A 21,120-nucleotide genomic window follows, 5' to 3' on the forward strand; every position below is an offset into this window, starting at 1 on the left:
GAGCCATCTCTCCAGCCCCCACTAATGATTATTTAAGTTACTATTATCACAACCTTTCTTTCCACCCACTAAAGAACAGTACAAGGAGTAGGGTAGGAAATGTCTTGATTGCTCTCCAGCAGAAAACAATTCCTGTATAGACAATACATATCTAATTCACAAAATATGGGAGATGACACACAGTTTGTCCGGAGTTCAAGGCATCCTCTGTTACCTTTCATCAACTTAAATTCTACTTAATACATTCAATTTTGTTTGCTGCAATACAATAGAAATACAACAAAATAAACTTTAGTTAAATTCTGATTACTTGGGTTTTTATACTTTTTTCTTGTATTTCACTATCAACAGTGAAGAATTTACTTGGAAAGTAAATTGGAAAGAAATGAGGGCACGAGGGGTTGTATGCACATATAATGATCTCATTATGAAAACCTCAATTTAAAAAACCTCTAGGCCCAAATGCAATGCTAGGAATGTATGAAACATCATAATGAAACGCATTGTTTTATACACTAACTAAAACAAACAAAGATTAAATAAAACAACAAACATGGATGCACTCTGGCTAAGGCATCAATGTTCTGAATGCCTATGATACACGGTGGAATGTGAGCATGGAGTCACCTTTACAAAATAATTAAATATGACACTAAGGCAACTTTTAATTCTCTCTCTTAAATAAAGGGGGAGGTGGAAGAACCAGCAAGTCTTCTTGTAATCGTATGTGGCTCAGAGCAAATGTTCTGATTGCTTTTATGACATTACAACCTTTTGTTCTAGGCTGTGACAAAAGTCAAGTGCACTGAAACCATGTACCAGTGCTGGCTCAGATACACAAAGGTCACAGAGGAAACGTGTGTCCGGGCAGTCCAAGTTCCAACACTAACATCATTTACTCATACCATTTTTTTTTAAATAATGATAAAAGTCATTCTAATAAATACTCTTTGCCAACTTTAAATAGGAAACTATTTTGTACTTTAAGTAAAGCATTTAATCTCAAAATCATTAATTGGCTTTATTATAAGCAAACAGTTCTTATTCCTTTAAACTGTGGCCAAGAATTGAATGATCTTAAAATACTCTCAAACCTTTGGTTCTGGTTGCATTTTCAACATAATAATGAAGGAAAGCCTACCACTTCTGTTTGATACTTACAGTGGCTATGCAATATGGACTTGGCTCTGTTTGCTGTGTATAAAATCTTCTCTACCCTTTGTAAGTCTCACCATATACAGGGAAATGGAACCTCACCGAAACAATTTCCTCCCCCCCTTTAAAATGTATTTTATCTTTTTGTGTATGTGTGTATGCCAAGGGGGGGATGCACCTGAAGAAGCCAGAAAGGCATCAAATGCCCTGGTGGAGCTGTCCAACATAAGTACAGGGCATTGAACCCAGGTCCTCTGGAAAAGCCTCTTAACCACCAAGCCTTCTCTCCAGCCCTGCCACCTCTTAAGTGATTTTAACTATAGCCACTGCAAGAGTTAATGTTTTATAAATGTAAAAATGAAGAATTGAGGAAGAAAAAATGATGTGGCACACATACTTGCTGAATTATGAATAGACAGATCATAAACTATTTATTCCTAAACATACTGCCTGCTGTTTGCACAGCATGGGCATAGATGAGTTTTGCTTTCTCTTTTCTCCATCTCAATGAGCCCTCCAGTGACAAATGAGTTAAACAAACTGCCTACACCAGCCATATATTTTGGTAACACAACAACCTCAGAAGAGCTTTGTGGAAGTAGGCACATTAAAATGTATAGAGAGCCTTTATGGGTTCTCCATCTTCCTAATGCTTCAACCCTTTAATATAGTTCCTCATGTTGGGGTAACCCCCAACCATAAAATTATTTCGTTGCTACTTCATGACTATAATTTTGCTACTGTTATGAATCATAATGAAAATATCTACTATGCCGCCTCCAAAGGGGTCATGGCCCACAGGTTGAGAATCACTGCTAGATAGTCCATCAAATGTTACTAGTTTGTATGTCTTAAGAAATTAAGCAGTTTAGACCAATCTAGAATGTCTGAGGATTGGACACATTTGGAGAGGGGCGGTGGGCATCCTCACGGCCTTGGCTGCCAGGAGAAAGGGAGAAGTCACAAACTCTCCAACCCAAACATTCTCTCAGTTTTGCTTTTCAGGGGCAAATGACTAACTTGGAAGATTTCTTACTTTTAATGGAAATTAGGGAAATATTTCCTTAATTCTTCCTAGTTTTAGACTCTACATGTTCTTATGGTAGAATAAAATATTTTTACAATGAAGGTTTTATCAGAACCCATTAAGATACTACCAAGGAAAAGCATTTGAGAATTAGTGGGTTTTCGACAATTAATTCTCTAACCCTGCTGTAAAGCAAGCAAATGCTGGAGTGGAGAACACTCCTGCTCTATGTGTAAAGACACATCCCTGAAAGGAAAACTATCAGCTCAGGAGCCCCAACACCAAGTTGTCATCACAAAGGAGATTTATTTGTCCAGAGGGACAGAGGGCAGAGAATAAGAGGATGAGGGACAAGGAGAAGGGAACAAGGAAAAGGACCAGGGATATTTGTCCCTTCAGTTCCTTTTCTCTAAGGTCTAACCAACTGACTAATGTGTTTTCTTGATTCTTCCAATCAGAGTGATGTTCATTCATCATCCCCATGTCCAGCAGTTTAATCAGTGCTACCACAAAACAGGTTTGTTTTCTTTTAGAGTAAGTACTTCCAGTATAATACACACTCCACCTGGGGCCTGAGAATGGAAAATTCAGTTTCTGTGAATTTTCTGAGCAAATTCCATTCTCCGTCCTTTTTTTCTTTTGTGTATAATCTTTTGCATGTGTTTGGATTGTTTCACAGCCCCCCTCTCCTTCTTTTAACTCCAGTTCACTCTGTCCCCTCCAAGGGTCTCATGTGTTTTTATGCCATATTGTCTCCAAGGTCACATAATTCTGACTAATAAGCCACTTGCTAACTAACTTTCCATAGAAACGCAACACAAACCAAGTAAAAGAACTTTTCTCAGCAGTCCTGGTGACATAAATCGAAGAGGAAAGACAAGTGTATCACAATGTTCCTGGAATGGTCTCACTATAAAGCCACAAATCTTTTTTTTTCATCTTTTTTATTTGAATTAGAAACAAGATTGTTTTACATGTCACTCCCAGTTCCCACTCCCTCCGATCCTCCCCTACCGCTCCTCCCCATCTAAAATCCACCTATCACATATCCTTTCTGCTCCCCAGGGAGGGTGAGGCCTTCCATAGGGAGTCATCAGAGACTATCATATCCTTTGGGATAGGTCCTAGGCCCACTCCCGTGTGTTTTGGCTCAGGGAGTATCCCTCTATGTGGATTGATAGCTAGGATACCCGCATGGGATTGATCCAGACCCCAGGAACGTGGGTTTCAATGAGGAGACCTCGGAAATCTACGGGACCTCCTGTAGTAGTTCAGTACTTATCCCTAGCATAGGTGTGGACTTTGGGAGCCACAAATCTTTTATCCACAGGAGTCCTAAAACACCTACCTTTCTCCAGAAGCTGTCCGATGCTATTCTAAGTTCTATTGCTACTTATATAACAAGCAAACAAAAAAGACAGTAGTATATGCTAGGCTTTAGCACTGATTTATGTCTCACCCCTAGAGTGGGTGGCAATGGACTGACAAACATACAACTAAACCATTTCTTGGGGTGACGTAATTCAAAGATTGAGGGATGCTTAAGCTTTAGTGGCTTCTTTTCCTATCAAATGGATCACAAAGAGCTGCAACTACCTGGAGCTTTTGTTTCATTAGATTTGTACAGTAAAAGAAATAAAGTTATGGTTACAGAAATTAGATGTTGATATTTTATCCTAGGAAGTTGCAGGGATTCCTAACTGGAGCTGAACTGAGAAGCCACCTAGAAAGGAAAGTTGAGTACAGAAGGGGTGTCTTGTGCCGATGCCAAAGGGAAGACTAGAGACCCCCAAACAATAGGAGATTGGGGAATACAACTCCATTGCCATGAAAAGGGGCTGCCCAGTTCCCATGAATTTCCTCTCACATATCTAAAACTATTGACCTAATTCATGAGTTTGGTTACACAAAAGGGAGCAATGGAGACCTAAGCTTAAGAGCATCTACCCAATGAAAGTTCCCCACTAATGTTCTCTGCTCAGTTATTCCCCGCAAGGCAAGAGAACACTGGGAGATAAGCACACCCAATCGGTCTCAGTGTCATCTGTGCTAGTGACAAACTTATTTTTAATTTTTCTTGGATCTGGATTTTTTTCAGATTTATCTTGAAAATTAATGATTCAAATACACACACACACACACACACACACACACACACACACACACACACACACACTTATATCTCCTTCTCTCAGAAAGATTATTTTGCAACACCAATTTGTAAACCCTGGGAATGCTTCAATTAGTAACATAAAAGCTAGCTGAGTGCGTGGGATCAGCACAGGGTTTTCTTGCCCATAGAGTCTAATCTAAGGCAACAATCTTGGATATGGAGCTGTAGGGAAAGTGGGTGCTGAATTATTCATGGGCTGCACATTGGTGAATTTATATGTGGTGCTAGCTGTGACCTCTCTGAGCTAGGCTTTCTTGCTGTATGTGTCCTCCAAAGCATGGGGGGAATGTGTAGCTTGGGACCAATAATGCCCATTCCCAGATGCTGGCCTTTCTCTGTGGGTTTGGTGTCCATATTCCTACTTTAAAAGCTGGAGCAGCATCTTGTTTCACATACTATAAACAACCTTTATGCTGGACCAAGCCACAGCTCCTGGCACACCCACCCTAATGGTTTATTCAAATAGTCATACCAATACTTCAATATTTGCTACTTATTGCCCAAGCTGCCACACCCATGAAAACATGCTATGAATACAGAATCCCAGTGTTTTCACTGTCCACAGTTATCTAACTCATTTTGTAGGTCAAGATAGTGATTTCTACCATTTTCCTAAATTCAGCCAAACCTTATTATCAGCATCCAGAATGGTAACTGGAGGTTTCTTTGGACTCATTTATCTTTGTCTTTATTTCATAAGAACTGCAGGTTCTTATTTTTGATGAGCCCTGGTGTTATGTTACCCACCCGACATATGTTTAGCACCTGGCCTCAAAGAAGTGTGACATGATACAAAGTGCACTAAGTTAGACTAAGAGGAGCTAGATCCTGGGCTTCAACCTGTTTATGTCTGTCAACCCAAAATATTGTTTCTTCTTAATTGCAATGATAAGGCTGCACTGCATTCTAGACTTTCAAGCCCATAATTGATTTAACTCCCATTTGGATTTACCAAGCAAACTTGTTCTAGAAAATTTAGGGCTTCAACTCCCTTAGTCATTCAGCTGGAAAAGTGATGTTGCATACATGATTTATCTCCTTTAAGCAATATGTATTCTGGAAAAGATAAATGTAAATAATTTTTAAAAAAATCAATCATGTTTGAAGAAGATGTCAGGATGGTAAGGTAAAGTTCCTTTTGAAATACTAAATCCTTTTCATACTGTAGCCTTTTTGTAAGATCAAGGCTATTTATTTTTTCAAAGAACAGGATTATGGACACATGTGTCCTGGAGCAGTCTCCTGAGAATTGAGCCTTCTTTTCCCTTGAATTAATATTACAACTCCAGATATACTTTATCTTCAATTTAAATTTAATTGGCAATACTCTTAACTCTTGGGTGTTATTTCTAAATTTCACTTGGCATCTTCGATCAGATTTTGAAAAGTTGTTGGTATAAGATGGTTCTATTAAAAGAAATTCTTATATGAATTTTGAGTATGTGCTAAGGCTGGAGGAGTCTCTGGTGGCCCTTAGTTATTTTGCATTTTTAAGAACAGTGTCCAAGTCCTTATTCTCCACTATTTTTGCATTGTCTTCTAGAGAGCATTGGCTACAGACTGCCCATTATGGGCCCCAGGACTGCTATCTTCCACGGGCTGCTGTCAAGTGCCTACCATACTCCTCAGGAGACTCAACACCTCTCCTTTCCCAGAAACAAACGAATGATGAAGACAATGAAGCAGGGAGTGGTCAAAGATAATTACCCCCAAATGTTCAGGGAAGAGACCACGTCTCCAAGCAGTTCTGATACTTCTTCATTCCCATAGTCTTCGTATCTCCTGAAAGATGAATCATTTTTCCTTCCTACATGATGCTATTCTAGCTCTTACCACTTTCTCCTAAAGACAAAATGGCTTAATTTACATAAATATAAAGATTTATTGACTAACACAGAATGTGGTAAGTGTGCCTTGTATTATTTTTGCTGAAGATTTTAATGCATGTTATAATAAATGACAATCTTCTCTTCATAAGTCATGGGTTTTTCCATGAAAGTCATTTAGCCCATTCTTTCATGTAGGAGGACCAGGGGTGGCTCCTGGAGCCCTCTATGAATTTATGTTATTAGTAATCATAGAGAAAGGGGAGAAAAATCTCCTTTTTTCTTTCAGTTAATCTCATGGATAACAGGGGACACTATGATGTCATAACTGGCAAATGATTACTTGTTGCAATCCCTAGTCACAGGAACTGTGCCCCATCTTTCCTTCTGTGTCTCCTTGCATATTAATCAAGTGTTCAGCCAGTCTTTGCTTGTATTTTATAGTGAGGTTATTTTTATATGAAAATGCATGCTTCCAGTTCTGTGCTGATCTGTATGTACACAGTGTGAAGATCACAAAAGATAATTCCAAGCTTGCAGATACTATATTCATGGTCATATATGTTCTGAGCCAAGTTTCAAGAGGCTTTATATAAAAAAAAGCCCTTCTGTTTCTTAGGAAGCAACTGCCTAGTGGAAAGCTACCCCCTGACTAAATGGATGCTAGACCAACCTATGAGACACAACCTGTGCCAACCACTTTTGAAGAATGGAGTTAAAAGATCTCAGATAAATGAGCCAGTGTCCAAATCGAACTCAATAAAACAAAGAAAAACAAAGCAAACAAAACCTGCTTCGTTATCTTATGTTTCTGGTAGGCTATGATTCTTGTTTTCACTTCAATTGGAGTTCAAGAACTTCAAAAAATAGTACCCATGAATTCTAATATCATTTCAGACAATTTAGCAAGCACAGAAACGTTTTCTTTGGTTATTGTTTGTTGTTTGTGCATGCTTCAGCAAAAGGACTTGTGCCTGCAGTCATGAATTAGGAAAAATACTTCCCTCATGAACAATTATTTGGAGCTTTGGAGATAATCTGGATGTTATGCAGCTTAGGAGATAAAATGCTTCTGCAATCTCATTAAGATAGCCTAACCTAGAGCACCCTGAAAACACTCCAGAAGAGCATCTTGGTACTTGCCAACATGTTGACAGTGGGTGCTATAGTTTAGATCTTAAATGCTCCCCACAATGGTCACATATTGAATGAAGGCTTGGCCACCAGCTTATGACACTACCAGAAAGGTAGTATCATCTTTAAGAAATGGAGTCAAGAAGGAGGATTTTATGTCATTGGGGATATGCCTTGAGTGGGATAATAGGACCCTATTGTGTTCTCTCTTCCTCTCCCCAACTCTTTCTTTCTCCTTCTCCCCAGTCTTTTATTCCTCTTTCTCCCTCTCTCTGTGTTTCTTACACTATTTGGTTTTAGGAACATTTTATACCCTAATAAAATTTAAAATGGAAGTTATATTTATTAATATTTACCATATTAGAAATTAAAATGGAATAATTTTTAAACACTTTCATTAGGCGTCGGAATGGTTAAATCATCACATGTCATTTAGTCTTGAAAAAAATCTACCATGTTTGAGCAAGAAGAATAAGAAAGTATGTGCTGTGCAAATGAAGGACTTCAAAGGCCAAGGGGTTCCAAGTCCACACTTCAAGACTTCAAGGCTGAGTGACATATACCCTTGAATCTCAAGACCTCCGGGGAAAGGGATGGCATGTTGATTTTACTCATGCTCAGAGTAGATTTTACTCATGCTCAGAGTAATGTGGTTCCTTGGTAGATGATTTAGAGAGAAGGAAATACTAGGTTTTCAGCATTGATAATGCTAATCTGTAGCATCAGTTTCCCTTTACTGCCTATGAACGTTGTAATTTTTCTCAAATAGTGTCCCAGTGAGAACAGAAGTCTGGTCCATACTGCACTGTCATGTTTCCATTTGAATCCGAGTGTTAGCATGTAGATGCACAGACTAAGATAAATGGGACTTGGTCAAATATAGGTTAAATTTATAAGTGAGGAGTCACTTACATAAGAAACCAATGACCTGCAAGTTCCTGCTCCAAGGATCCTCACCCAGGCTTCTCTTTGTGACCCGACCTGAAAGAAGAGCGGGTTAGCCTATCCCGTACCCCAGACCAAATACCACATGCTCTCATGTACGCATCTGTGACCACACCCAAATGGGAGTGGTCAGAGCCACAGGTGAGGCTGGTGGATCTCTCATTACATTAGCTGATTTGCATTTTGGCTTAGTAAGAAATTTCCCAGAATCTCAGACCCAAACCTGACCTCTTATGGCCTCAGTACACGAGTGATGGCCCCAATAGCTTTGTTATATAGCTAACCAAGAAGAGTTTCCCTGTTGCTTTGTTCCTATGATCATATTCTGGAGAGTAATGGCACTGAGGGTAGAAGGTCTCAATTTTGGATGCCCACCTCTAACATAAATCTCCATGTATGACTAATCCATTGCTAGTATTTTAATTCAAACTTGCAAGGGATCTGCATATATACTGCATGGTTTTCTATATCAATAGTAAACTTGTTTAAAATAGAACATCACACCTATAACATGCTTTGCTTCCATTGTATTGTGGGAGGAAAATGGTTGACAGTATCCCTCTTGGCTCAGTTTTCTCTGAGTTGGGTCCTTGAACATAATAATCTGAAATTGTTATTATTTTTACCTCCTGAATGTTCTTAAGTGTCATCCAAAAACCAGTAATGAATGGACCAAGCAACATCTTCATGCATTGTAGTGATATATTATTTATGATTTCATAAAGATTGCTTTAAGTATTAGAATGCAAAGCCAGCCACACTAGTTAGCTGTAGAAGCTAGGCAGTGTGGCACAACCTTTAATCCCAGGACTCAGGATGGATCTCTGTGAGTTCAAGGCCACCCAGGGATACATGAGAGTGAATCAACTTAAAAGATTAACAGAGTCTCAAGCTGTATTCTGAGATTTAGCCCCAAGCCACACTGAGGAGAGGCAGCAGCCTGAGGCTTGTGGAGAGCTCATGGAGACAGGCTCACCCCTTTCAGTCTGAAGTGGCCGGCTGCTTTGCTTTTCTGATCTTCAGTTTGAAGCTTGAACCGAATACCTGTCTCTGGGTCTTCCATTTTTAGTGTTACAGTGCATAATGATATTCCTCAGTCAAAGTTGTATGTAGTTCAGATTAATTCTGAAAAATGAATAACCTGGGCAGATGTTTTTATTTCAGTGCAAAAGCCTGATTTTGCTTTTTAAAAAAAACTTAATTGAAGTAAAGTCTATAGATGTTAGTCATACACACTCCTCCTCTCTTACCTTCCCTTACTCCAATAGGGAATTTAAAAACCAATCTGTGAAATTCCTTTACATTAGAAATGGAAAGAAATGCTATAGTTGGCAAAAAAAAATCTGTGCTATAGTTTTTATTGTGTTTCATTTTGTATAATGCAAGACCATGGTCATACCTGGCCCCAATTTTAATTCTGGGCAGTGTGGGCAGGCTTCTACTGCTATTATCTCTCTTTAGGGTCACTTGTCCTTTTCCCTTGCTCAGGACTAACAGGTGGGGAGGGGAAGAAGAAGAGATAGGGGCATGTAGGGAGATTGAAATAGTTAGCAACTGGCTGGCCTCCTGGCCTAATGGTCTTATATATGGCACAGCTCATGTTCATTGTCTTAAATGTGATAATTCCATGTAGTCTCATGAGTGCCCTGTTCAGACAGTGTCACTCAAGTGCAGTTGTTCAGATGGAGGGGTGTTATAGGGATGAGAGTGGTATTATGCAACAAAGGAAGAACAACAGGGTTACTGCCTATAAATAAACCTAAAAACAAAATTATTAAGAATCAAGATAGAGAGCTTGGGAAGACTTCAAAGTGCTCGCCTTGAAAAGATTGGAATTGAAGCCTTGGAAGTGACTTAAAAACCTGGGTGTGGCAGCAGGCATCTGTAATCTTAGCTCTGGGAAGATGGAGACAGACAGATCCACCGGAGATTGCTGACCAGTCTGCCCAGCCTAGTCCGTGAGAGCCAGGACAGTCAGAGACCCTGTCTCACAAAACAAGATGGGTGGCACCTGCCTATGCACCCACACATATACAAACAGAGAGACTGGGGAGAAATAACCAAGATTTCATTAAATATTTGGTGTTTGACTATCAAATAGGAGGCCGTGGGTGCAAACTTGAGTGTTGGGAGGAGGAAGGCAGTTGAAAAGGATAAACTAACCCCTACCGAAAGCTAGGTTAATAAACATGTCAACTATATTCTACTTAAAACCAACTTAATTTGACACTTTGTAAAACAGTTCTTTCATACATGTAACTCTGTTCAATTTTTTTTAAATGTGTGAAACCTAGCAAGGTCAACAACATCTCATGCTGTACTATAGCCCTGCAGTGGCTACCCAATTTATTTGAGATGTATAAAAGAAAGGCAAGTCCATTTCCAGGTGTACTGACTAATCTGTAAAACCACAAGTTAAGATCCATAAATTGGGGCTTTGAAGGTAGACTTGGTTAGGTATTGGGATTCTGCCTTTGAAAAGGTTATCATTTCATGAAGTTACACACACACACACACACACAGAGAGAGAGAGAGAGAGAGAGAGAGAGAGAGAGAGAGAGAGAGAGAGAGAGAGAGAGAGAGAGAGAGAGAGAGAGAGAAATGCATTACAGAGAAATACCCAAGAATTTCAGCATTAACACATTCCATATCACCAACCGTCCTGCTATCTGGACAGGAACAAAGACACAATCATTGAACCTCATCAGCAAGGGGATTAGGAAGGGTAATAGCTATGTGTTCACTCACACAGTGTGTTATCACTTGTTCTTTGTGAAGTCTTTGGCAAGGCACTTAGTCACCTGATCAGCAGAGTGCAGAAAAGCCAAGTGAGGCACTGGCAGGTTTCTGCTATTTTCTGGGAAATTTTACTGGATTATTAGTTCAGTCGTAAGGGCCATCCAGTGGGAATTCCAACCTGGGGAAAGAAGCTAAGGAACTTTATTCCCTAGATTCTCGCCTCGAGAAAAAAAATGCATGAAGAACAAAATGTATAAAATCAAGAAAGAGATTGTGGTAACATTGGTTAGCTCCAAAAAGTAGAACTGAGTGGCTAAAAGGCAGAAGATGGCAGAGAGGATTATGCAAACTCTACTCTTGTTGTCTCTTTGAATTGTGAACTACTTCAGTGTTTCACTGACTCAAAAACAGAACAGGATGAAACAAAAGACCTTTTTGAAGGTGCCAAGGAGTTAATCTGGCTTTGACATTGGAAACTCAATAAACTATGTGCATAATTGTCTTGTGACACTCAGGCAGACATAAACCTTGAGTCCTATCACGTTTGGGCAAGTGTCCAGCTGAAAGAATACATTTTATCTCTGGCCTCAGAAAGTTTTGCCACTAAAAGTCAAGGCCAATGTTTCATGCTTCCTCAGCATTTTCTAATTCTCTCCTCTGCATCAGCTGTGTTCTCATTCTCTCACCATTAAACAAGAGTGTTTCACAAGACCTTGTTCATTCCACAAAAAGGGTACTTCAACAAAAATTCTTCATTCCACTGACATAGATGTGCCTGGTTTTGTTTGCTTTTCTCATTGTTGTTGTTACATGTTTATGGATAGTAATATGACTCCAACCATCCCATTTGGACCCAGCCTACTGTGCCACTCGGAGTAGAATCTAAAGCCCAGGCTGTGGCTGTGGGAACCAAATACCCTCATTTTAAATGTCCTACTTCCTGAAACATGGATATTGCATTTTTTTCTCTCAATGATCAAATCCCTAATTCATTCTCTGTCATAGCTTTGCCACCAACTAAAGATAACCCGTCATTCTAGTGAGAACTGTTCTTCAAGTTTTCCTCTGCAGCTAACTGTGTGTGTGTTATGACAGGGTCTCACTGTGCAGCACTGGTCAGCCAGAAGTCACAGAGACCTATGTGCCTTTTCCTTTCAAGTGCAGGGATTAAAGATTTTATTTATTTATTATGCATACAACATTCTGCTTCCATGTATATCTGCACACCAGAAGGGGGCACCAGATTTCATAACGGATGGTTGTGAGCCACCATGTGGTTGCTGGGAATTGAACTCAGGACCTCTGGAAGAGCAGTCAGTGCTCTTAACCTCTGAGCCATCTCTCCAGCCCCTAGAAGACATTCTTGTCATATCTATTCCAACTGCAGTGCTTGCTACCATTTTAAAGACAGTGACATTTTACACTAAGTATATGACTCAAAACTCCAAAACAAATTCCTTTAACACATATCACCCTTGTCTTACTTAATAATTATAAAACAGTTGGTTGTTTTCTCTCATTGATCCATATTCACATTCTTCAATGAGACTATTACAAGCAAGTGTTGCTGAATTTCCTTTTCTTGGGGAGGTGTAAACAGTGTCTACTCCCGTGTCCCAACTATAAACCTATGTATGAGTTCACAAATTCATTCTGGAGAACCAATGAGTTTATTAGGCTTCCTTCCAGAGCAGTGGGTGAGGGGTTATGGGCAGGAGTGTGGGTGCCTTTAAAGGAGCCACACTGGAAGACCTGCACCAAGTCTTGATGACTCCACCATAGCTTCATAGAAAGAACCCACTCTCCAGGCATCACCAGCTTATTCCTCTAACCTTGGGCACATTTAGGGCAGAATTACAGACAGCTTCTTTGAAAGAGTGGCTAGATACTTAGATGAGGGTTCTATGACCCTCTTCGAGGAAACATCAATTATCATCAAGCTGGACTGTGATAATCTTTTGCAAGCATGTCCAGCTGAACTTCTGAAGATGCTGTATGTCTGACATGGAAGGTAGTCCTGTACAACAACTATTGTCTTTAAATTCAAATCAAATTAAAATGACACGGTCCATATTTGCCTCATGTTATCCCGAATTGTACTTCAACTTACTCCCATGATATTAACTTGATCAAGAGATCGAGACAATTGTTCTGTAAAATGCTATGACTGAGACAGACATGAGCCACTGAGTTAAAGTGTTTGCCCTCCAGGCCTGACAGCCCAAGTTTGGTCTCTAGAAGCAATAGTGGAAAGAGAACTGATACCTGAAAGTTGTCCACTGACCTACACACACACACACACACACACACACACACACACACACACACACACACACACAATATGGCATTCCCATGGCTACATGCACACACAAATAAATAATGCTAATGACCTCTTTGAATAGTACCCCTATTCATGTGACTAAAAAGTCATGAGTAACTGCCAATTAGAGCTTCCAGTGGGTATGAAATAACATTCTTATCATGGGTTAACATAGTCACAAGGATTACACCACAGTTTTGATACTTCATAATTGTATAGCTGATAAAATTACCTTGATGGGGCTTTGTTTCTTATAATCTATAAAAAAAAGATAAAAGTATCTGCCTCAATAGTAAGGCTCTATAAGGATTGAAACAACAAAGCACTCAAGACTTCTATTTGAAACCTCTGACCTTTGGAGCAAATATATTTTCATATAACATTTGGAAATCTGACCCTTTAAGTTAACATCAAATCCATATGATGAGGCTTTTGATTTTTGGTTTTTTTTTAAGTTATTGCAGCCTGGGGGGGGGGCTTGGCTCAGTAGAACAAAGCCTGCCATGCAAGCATGAATACCCGAGTTCTGATCCCCAGCACTCACACGCTCACATAAAAAGTTGGTCTGGCAGTACATGTCTGTAACCCACTGGCTAGAGCACTAGGTAAGACAGGTGGATCCCTGGGAATCCTAGACCAGCCAGCCTCATCAAGTCAATTGGTGAGCCCTGGGGTTAGTGAGAGATCCTGTGTTGAAAACTAAGAATCATCCAAGAAGATGTTTGATCTCTGGCCTCCACACTCATGTGTATGTATATGTGAGCACAGACAGACAGACAGACAGACACAGACAGACAGACAGACAGACAGACAGACAGACAGACACACACACACACACACACACACACACACACACACACACACACACACACACACACACACGCAAAAGGCATTTATTGAATGGATACCTTACAATATATCCACCACTCTTTCATTCTTACATTACAGAATAGAATCATATCCTTGTAGAATGAATGAGGAAACTGAATCTTGAAAACATAAATACTTTCCCAGGCTGGCACAATGTTACAGTATGAACTTCAGGGTTTTGAGTACTTAGCTGGAGCTCCTGCTCTGTAGAGACAGAGCTGTGAATGATACCAATTTTGTAGGTACAATATAATATCTAAGATGTCCTATTACCCACTCATCTCATCCCTGTTGGAGTTAAGCCCAAAGGAGTAATCCACTCCTTTGAATCCTCTTCCTTCCATGGGATAAAACTGGCCACAAGCCAAAGCAAGCCAAGTTTCATCTTGGTTTTTCTTGGGGTGGGAAATACCACATGCTTGCTGCAGGCAGACACCTCCCTGTTCTTTCAGCCTGTTAGATGCTCAGGCTTATTAGAATATCTCATGACTTTGGAATGGGAAGGCCAGGGGCAGTGAGATGAAGGCAGGTATTGGCATGATAATTGCCATTAGGACAGACAAGGCTTAAAAGGGGGGAAATAGAGGTTAGGGTGGCTAACAGAATCACAAAGTTAGTTGTGGTGTCTTTCACCAGTCAGTCTGGTAAACTTTGGAACCAAAACCAAGTGCAGGAATGCACATATGACAAGGAGTACTTGGAAGTGTGGAGGGCAGGAATTTATAATATTAGACATCTATGTACCTATAGTAAAGCCCAGAGTCTGTACAGGGTTCAAAACAATGGATTATGCCTGAAGAGGGGAGTCTGGAATGGAAAAATAGGAAGCCTAGGGGTTCTTAGTGTGACCATATCATGATCCATAGAAAAGGAATATACAGTTATTGTATTCAATGCATACATTTTACATATATAGTTAAAATATTATTCTTATGATCATCATCTGAGATGATTAAAGTAAATCTGAACAAATTAGTTTTAGCTAGAAAGATGTACAGAAAATGAATTAGAACTAAAAACTAATAATTTCACATTTAAGTGATTTTTAAGCAGCTTGTGAAATTTCTAAAATAAAAGTCATTTGGTTGCAGTATTCAGAAACACTTGGAGAGAATAAAGCAAAGATGGTATTCTGGGGCAGACCTAGTTGTCAGAAAGGATAATGTAGGGTTTCTCTCCATCTGAGAGAATCTATAAAAACCACATGAAAAGGCATTGTACTATTGATATTGCACAATAACAAATGCAAACATTTTCTACCCTTGAGAAGCGTGTGGTCTAAAGGTGAATTAACAGATAGTAAATGTGAGAAGTGTTGTAAGCAAGGCAGTACCAGACACTAGAGAGTACTGTCTGACCTTCGTGCAGATATGGGGAAAGCAGAGCAGGTTTCCTGGAAGTCCATAAACAAATTTTAAGGAGTACTTGCATTGGATCTGGTTCAAAGGAGCAGGATATTCAGAACTGATGAGCCACACTGGCTAGAAGATTGGGCTCTGTGCTCATGCTAGCTAAGTTCCAGCTGAGATGGTATACTCTCAGGCCAATGACATGCCACTTTTCAGCTTAATGCCTTCATCCATAATATCAAGATTGAATATAGCACCTAGCTCATAGGATTACTATGAGGATTGAATGGAATGACTATATAAAGCACCTTTGAATTAACTTTCCATTGCTGTTACTGCTATCTGGGCTCCAACATAATGAAAGAAAAGTTCATTTTGAATTATGGTTTCAGAACTTGTAATGGTTCCATGGTCCTCCTGCCAGTGATGAGACAGAATATCTATAGAAATGAACTGCTCACCTCATGATAGCCAGGAAACAGAAAGAAGGGCCAGGGTCCCAGTGTCATGTCCCCAGTGGTCTAACGTCCTCCAAGTAGGAATGATAAAGGTTCTACCACATCCCAGCAGCTAGAGAAAAGACTTTACTTTATACATGGGTGTTGGGGGAAATCCTGGATCCAAGTTATATAGCACTTGGTACTTAACTATAAGTTAATATAAATTATTCATCTTAAATATTATTTGTCCTATGAGGTTCCCTTTGTTTAGAACATTCCCTTCCTGGGTTGGCACAAGGCTTTTAATCTCTTCATCCAATAGGCTACTAGACAATAAGATGATGTTTTAAAATTTTGTTTGGTGACATTTTTTTCTTTTTTTTTTCAATTGAAAAAATTTCTCGTGTGTGTGTGTGTGTGTGTGTGTGTGTGTGTGTGTGTGTGTGTGTGTGTGTGTGTGTGTGTGTATGTATTTTCCCCTGGAACTCACTCTGTAGACCAGGCTGGCCTTGAACTCAGAAATCCACCTGCCTCTGCTTCCTGAGTGCTGGGATCAAAGGTGTGCACCATTACTGCCCAGATCACATAATATTTTGATCATGATATTCCCTTATCAAATCCTCTTCACTTCCATACCCACTCAGCTTTATGTTTTCCACCCAAGACTCTCTCTTAAATAAAAATAAATAAACACACACACACATACACAAAAAAAACATAAAACAAACTTAAACAAGCAAAAGGTCAATAAGACAAATACTCCCTAAAAAGCAAAATAAAAGAAAAAGTCTACAAAAAAATACCATTTAGTTCTTTTTAGTTTAGCCAACCACTCTTGGGTATGGGATCTACCCTGACATGTGGTTGGTATACTCAGTGAGACGTCATTGAAGAAAACTGATTTTTTTTTTTTTTGCCCAGTGTGTATCAGTTGCAGACAGTACCCCAAGACCACTCCCCGTCTCAGTGCTGGGTCTCCCTCTAGCTTGAACCTGTGTAGGTATTTTTTTATACAGAGTCTTGCTTTTTAGCCTAGACTAGCCTGGAATTTCCTATATAGTCCAGGCAAACCTCAAATTTGTCAATCCTGCCTCAGTCTTCAAAGGGCTTGGATTATGAACAAGAACTATTAGACCTAGGTACAAGTGCTTTTTGTGTGTGTGTGTGGGGGGGTGGTTAACAAGAAGTTATCCCAACCAGACTGCACCTCAAGCATTCACCACAAAACCTCTTAAGCAACAAGCATTACTCTGAGTGCTGTTGATATTGTACAATAATGAATACAACCACGTCCTGTCCTTCAGAAGTCTGTGTTCTAGCTGAACCACTGTAGGTTAACAGATAGCCGCAAGGAAATGTAAACGATGTGATGAAGGCAGTACAGGTCAATAAGAGAGACGCCTAGCCTGCGCTCTCATTTGTTCATTGACTCATTCAATTGACATTTGAGTTCCATAGATATACCAGATACTATGTTTCATGGTAGGCCTACAAAGATGATGTTTATGTAATGTGTTTCCTTCATAGTTGACAGCTTAAGGAGAGAGACACATGATGTATTACAACACATACACCATATCAGTGCATAGGTACTTTGAGAACCCTCCCAGATAAGATTAACACTGACTATGTAACTGGCAAGGTTTTATTAAGGTAACCTTCTAGCTAGGCCTTAGGGGAAAAATGCCTAAGCCAGCACCAGTAAGGTGGGAAAATTCCAGAAAGAGGAGGCTGCTTTCAAAAGACCCAGAGTAATCATGAAGTATATATTCAGGGCAAAGGGCACAGAGAGACAGGTTCAAGTTAGCTTGTAAGACTTTTGTATGGTTTAGAAATCTCGTTGGTGACATTTTTTAGGTGTCTCTCCAGCATCAACCTGAAACCTCTCTGCTCACTGCATGCAGGCTTCTCTCCCCGCCTTTGTCACGCCCACAGATAGGTTGCTGGAACCAAGAAGGAATGAAGCAAAGCCTGCCCTTTAGCTCTAGGCATTCTTCTAGCTTCCTCCCTCGCCTGCTCCCTTCACCTTACTCAACAGTTTCCCTCCTTCCTGACCCACTTGGCATCACTGTTCGCTTGGCTCCCAGACTATTCCTGTTCAGACTACAATGAAGCCAATAATAATTGGTATGCATATCAGTCAAACCAGATTCTCACTCCTTTCTAAAGTGGTCTTCTTCCACGTCTCTTCTCAGTGACTTTCCCTCCTTGCTGCCAAATTCTCTTTCTACGTACCCATCTTGTTTTCCAAATCTTTACTATGCATTGCTCAATCTAGCATGCCATCAATTACAACATGCAATATTATTTTATGTGCTAGTGAAGAAAAATGCCCAAAATGAGAAATTTCGCAAGAGATCCTAAGTAAAGCTAAGAAATTAGAAGTCTATGTCCATAATATATAATATATATAATAATATATAAGAGAGAGAAACTCGCCAGAGGACAGAAAAGAACATCTTGTATGTCTCCAACTTGACACTAATAGAAAGAAAAAAATCTCATCTGGGAATTTAAATTACAAGCTGTAACTCATGACTAAGGATGGAGCTCACTGGTGGAGTGCCTACCTAGTGGGTGCAAGGCCCCAGGTCTGACCACTGGCCTAGTAAAACCAAAAAAAAAAAAAAAAAGTAAAACAAAACAACAACAACAACAACAACAACAACAACACACACACACACACACACACACACACACACACACACACACACACACACCTAGTCTAGGCCAAACATCTTCAATTTAATTTGAAGTGGTCTCAGAATGACCAGCAGAAGCAAAAGCAAGTTCTCAAAACAAAGGTTTACATTGCCCAAACCATGAACACCTTCCTCTAGTTACAGTCAAAGCCTTTCACGTCAAATATAGCCAGACACCAGACACCCATATTCATTGTGGAGAGGTTTGGACTGTCTGTGATCTCCCTTTTGTGTGTTTAAATTATGAGAACAGTGTGTTGTCTATTATGACCAGCCCAAAGCTCTAGATCAGAGAATGGAGGCTTAGACATTAACAAGTCAACCATAACACCAGGTTGCTGATTTATTGCTCCAGGAGCCATCTCTAATTCCCTGACTGACAGCTTAGGCTCATCCTTCCTGGATGATCGCTTTCACTAAGTACCATCCTGGCATCTACAGATATGATCATAAACTGCTGGAGATCTGAGCCTTGAGTATAGACAGAGCCCTTCTGAAAGCTCCTTGGCTAATTCTAGGCTTTGTAGCTGGAAATTACAAAACATTCCCCAGGTGTGGTGGTGGTTTAATACCAGAACTCAGGAGTCAAAGGCAGGAGGAACTCTGAGTTTGAAGGCAGCCTGGTGCAGTAGTGAGTTCCAGGGCAGCTAGAGCTACATAGTTAAACACCATCTCTCAAAACTAAAAAACAAATATTGCGGACTTTGAGAGGGAACAAAAAGGGCTATAAAACAAGACCTAGATGGGAAGTGTAAAACTCTAGATTCTTCTATGTAAGAACCCCAGGGACCATCCAGTGAAATTCCCGGGGACTGTCTGGAAGGACTATGAGCATTCTAGAGGTTCATACGGCTCATCCCTTTGCATAACTCACATATCTGTTACCATCTCCTCAAAGAAACCACCCACCCAACATGGATGCTTCATTCCTTATTCAAATTGTTTTAGTCATAGCATTTATCACCAATGCTGCCTGAAGTCACCTGTTAATTGTTAACTTGCTTCTTTCTTTTACCTTGAAAGAAGACAAGGACCTTGTTCAGTTCTATGAAGCTAGCCAACATCGTACTTGACCCAAAAATTATTTGTTGAATGAGTAAATGGAGAATGAATCAGTAAATAACATAAGAATGACAGCTAATCATTGTAATTTCAGAAAAATTAAATTTTACCATGTGAAGTTTACAACATACTTTCTTGGGTCATTCATTTTCTCTGAGAAGTAGGCAAAAATGCTCTAGTGTCACAGCTCTTAACTTTGTGCCTACTATATACACAACTCCCAATAAATCTTTGCTACATGACTCTACCTTATATGTCCCTTTTTAAGATTCTACTCCTGGGAAAGTACTGTGTCACCATTAGCAGACCTATGTGATTATAAATCAAGAAATTGAGAGAAAGGGTAAGAAGTAGAAATGGCTTGTAAGTGGTTTGAAAAATGGAAAGAGATTAAAGATTTAAGACATTTCTTAAGTTAGAAGTGGGAAGTCCTTTTGCCACATGGTGGAAGATCTGCCTAAAAGCAGCCTCCAAGTCTGGAGCCACTTGTGGTACCTAGCCTCAAGCACCAGAAGACACCTGCTGTGACATGAAAATGTACCTACCACCAAGCAATCAGCTATGGCCTTTCAGAGCTCTGGCAGGGGTGGGGGTGTGTGAAATGGTGGGCAAAGAGACACTCAGTTTTGGATGTTAACTGTGCAAGCCTGAGCAGTCAATACTACAATGGCACTGCACTGTGTGGCAAGCTGATGAGACAAAGATGACTAAAGCTTTTTCCTGTAAAACGAAGGTGTCGCTGCTGCCGCCCTACGCAAAAATGCTATAAATGCTATCTTCAGAAAGTCTGAACCATGCTGGTTTAGGAGCAGCTGAGATTGGCATCTATCTCCCTTTGAAAAGCTGCCCTCGTTTTTTTTCTCTGTGAAAGGTACATCCTGTCTTTCCAGTTCAAGTTGGGGTTAGTGATGACTGTGGTGTAGGTGGCAGTCAAGGAACTGGCTTATCAACTCTTAGCGGGCACGGGAAAGGAGGTCAGTGTCACAATATTGGGGATGAGCAGAATCAAGCAGGAAACAAGATTCAGCTAAGTGAGGAAAGAGGAGAAAGAAAGTAAATATAGAGCAGAGGAAGAATGCAGTCAATGTAGGACATGCGGAAGTAACTGCAAACCCTGCTTCCTTGCTGTTCCCCACATACTCCTTCACCCAGGAAGGAGAGAGATGGGTTCTGAAATTCAGAGAAGAGCAAAGCCCCTGGGTCTGTGACACTTATTCCATTTCCTCTGCAGTGTCCACTCCCTTCTTTCTCTCCTATGGTTATTATTTTGAAACTATATACTCTTTGTTTATTTGTAAAAATGCCTGATTGGAAAGGGGTATCAGACTGAATGAATGACTTACACTCTGCTTTATTTCCACAATAATTCATCCTCAAG

The 21,120-nt window shown here is 40.0% G+C and overlaps 1 protein-coding gene across 1 annotated transcript in view; it reads left to right on the forward strand.

Annotated features, from left to right (window-relative positions):
* Positions 1-6,945, forward strand: part of CUNH1orf105 (chromosome unknown C1orf105 homolog) — a 27,219-nt gene extending 20,274 nt beyond the window's left edge. Inside the window, exons 8-9 of the mRNA XM_035445819.1 lie at positions 2,641-2,699; positions 5,899-6,945. Of these exons, the coding sequence (XP_035301710.1) occupies positions 2,641-2,699; positions 5,899-6,125 (286 nt within the window). The 3' untranslated portion in view covers positions 6,126-6,945. The remainder of the gene's footprint in view (positions 1-2,640; positions 2,700-5,898) is intronic.
* Positions 6,946-21,120: the final 14,175 nt, after the last annotated feature.

The sequence above is a fragment of the Cricetulus griseus genome, chromosome 5, assembly GCF_003668045.3.
Source record: "Cricetulus griseus strain 17A/GY chromosome 5, alternate assembly CriGri-PICRH-1.0, whole genome shotgun sequence".
Taxonomy (NCBI): Eukaryota; Metazoa; Chordata; class Mammalia; order Rodentia; family Cricetidae; genus Cricetulus; species Cricetulus griseus.